At 29.6% G+C, this 9009-nt stretch overlaps 1 protein-coding gene across 1 annotated transcript; it reads left to right on the forward strand.

The window, feature by feature from the left end:
• Nucleotides 1-1492: 1492 nt before the first annotated feature.
• LOC103503132 (zinc finger protein BALDIBIS) lies at nucleotides 1493-5454 on the forward strand. Its single transcript, XM_051080616.1, has 3 exons — nucleotides 1493-2289; nucleotides 2465-2861; nucleotides 4363-5454. Exons 1-3 carry the CDS (start codon nucleotides 2112-2114, stop codon nucleotides 5363-5365), a joined length of 1578 nt encoding a protein of 525 aa, XP_050936573.1. The 5' UTR covers nucleotides 1493-2111; the 3' UTR covers nucleotides 5366-5454.
• Nucleotides 5455-9009: the final 3555 nt, after the last annotated feature.

Raw genomic sequence — 9009 nt, forward strand, 5'->3', positions numbered from 1 at the left:
AAAAAACTAAACTGAAAGTACAATTATTAAAATATAGTCATTATACGTAAATATTTTTATTGAATATTTAATTAAAGAGATTGAGGAAAAAAATTAAAAATCCAATATTACCCCAAAAAGAGAGAGAATAATTGTGTATATAGGAGAAAGTAGGATATGCATATTTCACCTCAAAATGATTGCAATGGGGAGTTGGACTTTTGGGAGATGAAACCTAATGAAAATAAAATGATTTCATATGAAAAGTAAAAAGCTCAAAGAGAGACGAGTTAAAAGGGATTAGGGTTATAGAGTAAAAGAAAATGATAAGATTGTAAAGATAATATAATTATTGATATCATTAAAGAAATAGTGTCAAAGGGGAAAGAAAAAAGGTATAATGATCTTTGAAGAGTGAAGTGAAGTGGGAGAGTCAATCAATGGATCAATCATGTTAGGTTTGTGGGGTTTTTATTGCGAAAAAAAGGGTTAAGAGAGAGTGCGAGTATTATTATAGGTATTTCCTTTGTCTTTCACACTTTTCATAAAATAAATGAAATCAAACAAAATTAAATCAAAGGTTTTGTTTGTAATACGAGAATCTCTTTCCATACAAATTCATGATACATACTATAATATATTTGAACTTTTCTCGTTCTTCAAATTACACACTCATTTTCGTACTATTATTGTAGTATTATGATAATTTCTCTCTCCTACTAATAAAAAAAGTTTTAATACTACGATAAATAGTATGAGAATATTTGTAAAAAGAAAAATGTATGAGATATTATTGTATGTAACACAAAAAATTTAGTTTTTGGATTCTACTTAGTGTACTAAATCACCTCAATTTTGTAATCATGCTATCTATTGTATTTCTTTAAATTGAATGAGTTTTCTAGTCTCTCTTTGTTACATTTGGTTAACTTTGAATTTTTCTCTTATCCTTCTAGATCATTTGAAATACATAATGTTAACTATATCTCAAGTTAGTTAAAATATTAACCGGATTCACTTATAATTAACTCCTCTACCTCCTCTAGTATATGGTTAAAAAAAGGGAAAATTTAGTTTCTTGACCTTCTTCCCTTTCTCTCTCCTTTTAATATTATCATTCTATTCAAATCAATATATACCCTTTTGAGTTTGGGTATTTTATTACAAGAACAAGACAAAAAGTGGCCAAAGTCATAAGGTTAAAAAAGAAAGAAAGAATTAATTATCAAAAGGAAATGGTTTTTAGTAGCTGGATTAATGAAAAAAAAAAAAAAAAAGGTAATCATCCTCATCAAGTGGCTTTGAGAAACCCCAAAAAAAAAAAGTTTTTTGAGAAACTTGGGTTAGGTCTTTTTGGGTTGAAGCTTTGCTATGCCATTCTTCACTTTCTCTACTCTCTCTCTCTCTCTCTCTCCTTTGAAGAATTTCTTTTTTCTTTTTTCTTTTTTCTTTTTAACTTTTTTAGTATTTTTATAGCCTTTTTCCCATTTGGGTCTCCTTTTTAATTCTCTCATTCTCTCCTCTTTCACTTCAATTTTCATCATCATCACTCTCTTTCTTCTTTCCATTATTTTTCTCTCCATTGAAGAAACCATATTATATGCCATTGATATTTCTCTTGAAAGAGCTCTCCTATATTCTTTGAGGGTTTTTGAAGAACAACAAGAGAGAGAAAGAGAGAGTGACTGATTTTGAAGTTTTTTGTTTTTGTTTTTTTAAATGGTATTCTCTTTGTTTTTCCTTTGAAACCAAAATTCTCATATGAGATGATGATGAAGGCTTTCAATCGTTGTTGTGGCTAATTCAATTGGATATTCCAAAGCCAAAGAGATTATCATTTAGGATTCTTTCCCTTTTTTCTTTTTTATGTTTTGGAACTTAGGCTTTTCTTGTATTAATATCTCTCTCTATTTCTCTATTTGTGAGAAAAGGGTTTGGATTTTAATACCAACAATACATAAGACTCTCTCAAACCCTAAAGAAACAAAAAATAAGAGATCAGATTGATTTATCAGTTTTTGGTATTTTTTGTTGTTTTCATCTTTGTTGGAGTTTTCTTGAAAGGCATTTCATTTCACCGCTCAAACACAAAAAAAAAAAAAAAAAAAAAAAAAAAAAGGATTTTTGGTAATATGTTTGCTGCAACAATGTCCAATTCAACTTCTTTGTCTGAAGAAGCTGCTAGTGTCTCTTCTACCACAAGAATCCACCCTGATTTCACTTCCTTAAACCCTCTCCTCCCATCCTTTTCTGATATTCATCACCCTCCACAAAAACCCAAGAAGAAACGGAGCCTCCCCGGTAACCCAGGTATGTCAAATTTCTCAATAATTAACGTTTCTGTATTTTGTTTTCTATTCTATAATAACAAAACAAGAAAATCTCAAATTTCAAAAAATAAGAAACAGTTACCAAAACCAGATGACTATGTTGTGTGCGTGTGTTTTTCTTTTTCAAGATTAACGATTTTGAGAATTGTTTGCAGACCCGGATGCAGAAGTGATAGCGCTTTCGCCGAAAACACTACTAGCAACAAATAGGTTTGTGTGTGAGATTTGCAACAAGGGTTTTCAAAGGGATCAAAATTTACAATTACATAGGAGAGGACACAACTTGCCATGGAAATTGAAGCAAAGAAACAACAAAGAAGTGAAGAAGAAAGCCTATGTTTGTCCAGAACCAAGTTGTGTTCATCATCATCCTTCAAGAGCCTTAGGAGATCTCACAGGAATTAAAAAACATTACTGCAGAAAACATGGTGAAAAGAAATGGAAATGTGATAAATGTTCCAAAGTTTATGCTGTTCAATCTGATTGGAAAGCTCACTCCAAAACTTGTGGCACTAGAGAATATAGATGTGATTGTGGAACCCTCTTCTCCAGGTATATAATTCCAACCTCCAATCTCGAGAGAAAATAATACATTTCAATTATTGTTGAGTTATGTTTGATACTCTACCCAAAAGGATTGGTCTTTTGTTTTGAATGGGAACTCTTTAATGTCTTTAATTTTGGCAAAATTTTCAAAAATTGATTTCATTATATCTTTTACTAAAACGGGTAACCCTACATTTCTTTGAGTTCTCATCCATTTTATGGGGTAAAATGGAGTTTTTAAATATATATTTAGTGTGTATGGTGTAGATTCATGAGAAATTTATGAAAACTTGGATTTTTAAAATGTTTTTCTTTTGTAGGGTTTCAACTTTGAATTAAGGGTTTGTGTGTGATTCATGAATTCTTTGATAGAAATTTGATATATATATATATATATATATATATATATATATATATATATATATATATATATATATATATATATATATATATATATATATATATATATATATATATATATTTTCAATTTCGAGATCCATAGTACCAACTTTCATGAGTAAAATTGGTGATTTTTGGACAGAAATTTGACTGAATTGATTGTGAAGAATTGGGATGAATGATGTTTAAGGATATTATGGATCCGTGACTTCTTTGTATTATTAATTATTTCGAGAGAGAGAGAGAGAGATATTGTGTTCATAATAATTATTTTACTTGCACACAGCTCTGAAATTCTGAACCCTTTCATCATTATGAAAACTGCAAGAAAATCTGATATTTCATCAGTTCCTGATTCCCTTTTTATTTATTTATATATATATATATATTTCGTTATTTGTCTCCTATTGATCTTATCTCTCTATTTTCTTTTTCTATTTTGATTCATAGAAGTAGAAAAGAGAAATACATTTAAAAAAAAAAAGATTTAGACAATAATTTTAGGGAGACTTGTTTTTGTGAATGAATGAAAAAATGAATACACAACCCAGTGTTCTTTGTTTGCATGCATGTACTACAGTACTACACTAAAGCAAAATCAATCAATAAATAAAATAAAAGTCTTCCAAAGCTTACTGATTTATGGGTTTTTTTTGGGCAGTCGTCTCTTTTGTTTTTGACCAAAAGAGAGTTTTTTTTTTCTTTTTCTTTTCTATTTTTTTTTTTTTCATTTAGGAACCATGTGTTTTGCTTTTTGAGTCAATGTGAGATTTTTATGAACATCGTATGAATCTTCTTGAGCTCTCTCCACAAAAGTCCCACCATATATATATATATATATATATATATATTTATTTATTTATATTTATGAAAAAGAAAAAACAACAATCTAATTTTGTTGAAACTATATCCATTTTCTTTTCATGCAATAACACAATTACTTTCCAACAAACATTTTTTTTTTTTTGGGTGGAAAATTGAATTGTCACATGAGAGATTTGATTATATATGTGTCTTTTTTCTTTTGCTTTTTTTTTTTTTAAACTTCAATTGTGTTTGGTGAAATCTCTCTAATCATTTGCATGGGTAATATATCATATATGTGTAGGAAGGATAGCTTCATAACCCATAGAGCTTTTTGTGATGCATTGGCTGAAGAGAGCGCAAGGCTTTCAGCTAATCAATTGGCGATGGCGGCTGCTGTAGCAGCGGCGGCCGCCGCCTCGGGTGCCACTGACATCAACATAAACTCGTCCTCGACCACCACCGCCGTGCAATCTCTTTTTCCTTATGGTAATCATCATCATCAATTCTTGAATTCATCATTGTCATCATTGCCAATGGCGTCGCAAACCCACGTGTCTTTAAACCCTTGGGACCATCCTCAAAACCCTAATAACCCTAATCACAACCTCCAAATCATTAAGCCAGAGGATTCAAATTCTCATCCTTCACATAATTCTCATAATTTTCACCAAATTCCAAATTTGCCCCTCTCCAATTCCTCCTCGTCCAACAACAACAACCATTTTGGTCTAATTCAAGAGCATCAACAACACCACCAACAACAGCAAAAGGCACCCTCATCGTCCACCTCTTCCATGATAACTTCACCATTTAGGAACCTCCACGTGTCAGTTCACCAAGGATCAAATGCTGCTACTTCAGCTCACCTATCAGCCACTGCCCTACTCCAAAAGGCAGCAACAGTTGGCGTTGGCGCTTCAAAATCCGGTCACCATCAGGCCGAGTCAGCGGGCCATATAACTCACTTCAACATGCCTAACATACCCGAGTTCGGCCAACCCAATCACATTGACTCACTGAGTCAACTTGATCCCGACTACGCCACGTGGCAGAAGACTGACCGGCTGACCAGGGACTTTCTCGGTCTGACTGGAGATGGGAACGGCGGTGCTGGTGGTGGATCCGCCGGTGATGGAGTGGTGCAGGTTAGCTTGAGCGTTAAGGATATGTTAACGTACGCAGGTGGATTGGAGATGTTTAAGCCTCACAACAACAACAACAACAATAGTAATAACAACAACAATAATAATAATAATTTTGGATATGGTGAGCCAGCTGCCAATGAAGCTTGGGGAGACTGTTGAATGAAACGCTGTCGTTTTTCACTAGAGAAAAAGAAATCTATATATATTAAAACAATTAATAGTCATTTTCCAATGTTTTTATTTCCAAATTCTCTCTCTGTCTCTTTCCCTCCTTTTTTTTTTCTTTTTTGTTTTTGAAGTTATTAAATATTAATTTTTTTATTTTTTTTTTAATTTTTTTTGTGTTTACTTTGATCGTGTTAACTTTTTGCAATTATTTCCCACCTTTTGTATTTATGTATATGTATGTTTTTTTTTTTTTTGTATGGCTTATTTTTAATCTCTATAGAAATTAAACTTTGTATGAAATTGATCATCTTGACTCCCTGAATCTTTTGTATTAAATGGCCTTTTGTAGTATGATAAGGTATAATGTCTATGGTATAACCATTGCATTTGACTCTTTGAGGATTCAATAACTTGAAATTAGTATTGAATACAACATAATCGAATCTACATATTTACGAGTACTAAATTGAATAACAGAGTTTCTCAAAAAAAAAAAAAAAAAAGAAAAAAGAAGAAGAAAAGAAAAATATCAATTTATACTCGTAATCTTTCAACTACTAATTGTGTCACTATAAACTTTAGAATTTGATGATTGTATCATTTTCACATAGTTTATCGAAATATTTTTTGTTTATAGAACAACTCAACGTGGAAATAACAATTGTATCAATTAAACTCATAAACTTTCACATATGAATTAATTATTTAGACTCTTTGATAAAATTTTCTTTAGAAGCCGTCTATGCACCTACTCTAATAATCACTTATGTACATTTAAAGAAGTTTACACACTTTTGAGAATAATTAAATTCATAGATAATTCTATGATGATTTTGTAAGGTAAATCATAAATGAAGGGTCTAAATCAATCTAACTCAGAAGATTTAGGAGTTTAATTTAAACCAGAATAATAATGTTTTGTGTCCTATTCTATCCTACATATGCTTCTAATTCAATTTTCATAATAAAACTTAGCAATATTTCATAATAAAAATAAGTAGCAAAAAGCTTTGATGGGAAATGGTGTAAAAAGTAATAGTAATAATAATAATAATAAATAATAAAAATAATAATAATAATAATAATAATATAAAATTATTTAAAAATATAGTAAAATTAAAGATTCTATCAACATATCTAGATACTAATAGACTTATATTAGTTTCTAAATTAAATCACTATTGTCATTTGATATAAATTAAAGATTTCAATCAGAGTATTTTGATAATAATAATTATTATTATTATTAGGATATGGAAAGGGAATGGAACTTGTGACGTAAAGATGGAAAACAAAATTGGAGAAATGATTGAAGATGTTTTATTTTGGATTAGGTTGAAACGATTGAGTATGATTTAGAATTGACAAAGAATGGTAGGTGGGGAGAGGTTATGATGTTAATTCAACTTAGACACCATTATTAAGGAATATATTATTATAATATTTTTTCCCATTTTTTCTATTAAAAAATAAAATAAGAATTAAGGTAATTTAATTTTTATTTGAAGGGAAAAAAATGGAAAGGAAAGGGAAACAAAATTATTAAAATTAGAACCGAAGATTGTTTTTTTTTTTTTTTTTTTCTTCCCGTGATAATGGAATGGTGGACCTACATGAAATCACGGAAAAGAATAGTACCATGCATTCAAATTACCATTATACCCTTCTTAATATGGTTTATTTCGGTCATGACCTCTTCAAAAGCTACTTCTCTCTTTTTTTTTTCTTAATATTTAATGGTTCATACGAGGTTGTGCTTTTTTCTTACGTTAAATCGTCTAATTCAGTAAAGTTATTTTACTTTTTTTTTTAAGGAATTAGCTTCTTTTCTATGTGTTTGATGAAATTGAGATTGCATCCAAATAATTGCTAGATACGATATGAAGAAGAATAAAGAAAAGAAAATTAACAAATTAGAACTTTGTTCAAGAAAGAAAAAATCGTTTTGATGTATTTGGGAAGGTGGGAATATGGAAATTGATTGATAGGAAAAAAAAGGTGTGTCAGCTTCAAATATTACAGGACACAGGAAATTTAGATTCATAACCAACCAATTGCCTGAATTTGAAACTTTCAAATGATTCAGGTGAATTTGTAAATGATAAAAGGTTGTTCTTTTTATTAATCTCATGGAAGTCCAAAGTCGACTATCTTTAGATCTTGGCTGAAGCATGCTATTGAGCATTAGCAACTATTACAAGCGAGATAATTTGAGTTCATCAGTTGCTTAAAGATTTTCACATTTCTGCATTATTGTCGACAATTGTTTACTGTGATAATCGAGCAACTATAACTATTGCTTTCAATTCGACTTTTTATGAAAGAAACAAAGAAATTAAAGATAACTGCCACTATGTAAGAGACGAAATTAATTATGGAATGCTCAAAGTTGTGAACAATGCGAACACTTGCATTTGGCTGATGTTTTTGGCAATTCTTACTACTTATTGCTGCTTTAAAAATTGTGGAATGTCATAAGGAGTTCTTGATGTTTTCACTCTAACTTGCGGGGATATGTTCACTTATTTAAATAAATGGATTTCAGTTAGTTTGTTGCAAGTATGTCTCCCTGTTAGTTATTAATTTATATAATATTTAATTATATAAGTTCAATAAAAAAGCATCTCTAACTCTTCTCTTAATTGTTGATGTTATTTGTAATACGATTTGGTCCCATAATTTTAGAAGTTTCAATTTATTCCCTCCTTAAAACGTCTTTGATCTTACCATATAGTTACTTCACATGATATATTTCCTTTTAAAGTGTGACATGTGTTCTTAAGATGGGATAGAAAGAGGTAATAAAGTTAGAGTCTAAAAAATCATACTTAATGAGAAAACTGTCGCAAGAACTAAATGAAAATGAAATATTTAAGAATGTTAGGAGACCACAAAAATCGAACATAAAATTCGAAAAGAATTTAAGTTTAGTTTGAGATTATGCAACTATTAAAATAACTAAATGACATCAATTGTGCCTCTACAGAAATCAACTTTCAGATTTATTAACTGTTTAGTTCTTTTTTTAGCTTTTAAAAATTAAAGTCTAAAGAATCTTTAGAGTAGATATCACAACAAGAGAAACAAACTAGATGTAGAAGAGATCTATAAACTTAATTTTTAAAAACCAAAATTAAATTACTACATAAGGTCATAATTTTTCAAAACTTATTTTTGTTTCTAAAATTTAGCTAAGAATACAATTTTTAGTGCTTAAGTGTATGAAAATCATGGTAAGAAAAAAACTGCATCAATATATCCAAAAACCAAAAAAACAAAAGATGAAGACTCAACCGTTTTTCTTTATTTTTCATTTTTGATATTTGAAAATTAAACCACTCGATTTCTTATCAAATTTTGCATCTTTCTCAATTAAAAAAAGATCGAATTCTTAATAAAAATCAGAAGAAAAAAGTAATAATAAAACTTTTTCTTTCTTAATTTTCAAAATTTAACTTGATATAATAATAAGAAATTTAAAGATGAAACTGACATTTATAAACTCAATTTTCAACAAGTAAGTTGGGTCTTAAAATTCAGCCGTGGAATAAACTAGAAATTTTGAAAAGTTTATTTAAGGAAACACCAAACGATTCTAAGAGACGAAAGGGTGATCTTGCCCAAATTCACACAGA

The sequence above is a fragment of the Cucumis melo genome, chromosome 1 (genome assembly GCF_025177605.1).
Source record: "Cucumis melo cultivar AY chromosome 1, USDA_Cmelo_AY_1.0, whole genome shotgun sequence".
NCBI classification, from domain to species: Eukaryota; Viridiplantae; Streptophyta; class Magnoliopsida; order Cucurbitales; family Cucurbitaceae; genus Cucumis; species Cucumis melo.

What these genes read in the sequence shown, in the direction of transcription:
- LOC103503132 (XM_051080616.1), top strand. Translation starts at nt 2,112, where the DNA reads ATGTTTGCTGCAACAATGTCCAATTCAACTTCTTTGTCTGAAGAAGCT. An exon ending in GAGCCTCCCCGGTAACCCAG is followed by an intron (nt 2,290 to 2,464) that starts GTATGTCAAATT and finishes AATTGTTTGCAG; the next exon opens with ACCCGGATGCAGAAGTGATA. An exon ending in TGTGGAACCCTCTTCTCCAG is followed by an intron (nt 2,862 to 4,362) that starts GTATATAATTCC and finishes ATATATGTGTAG; the next exon opens with GAAGGATAGCTTCATAACCC.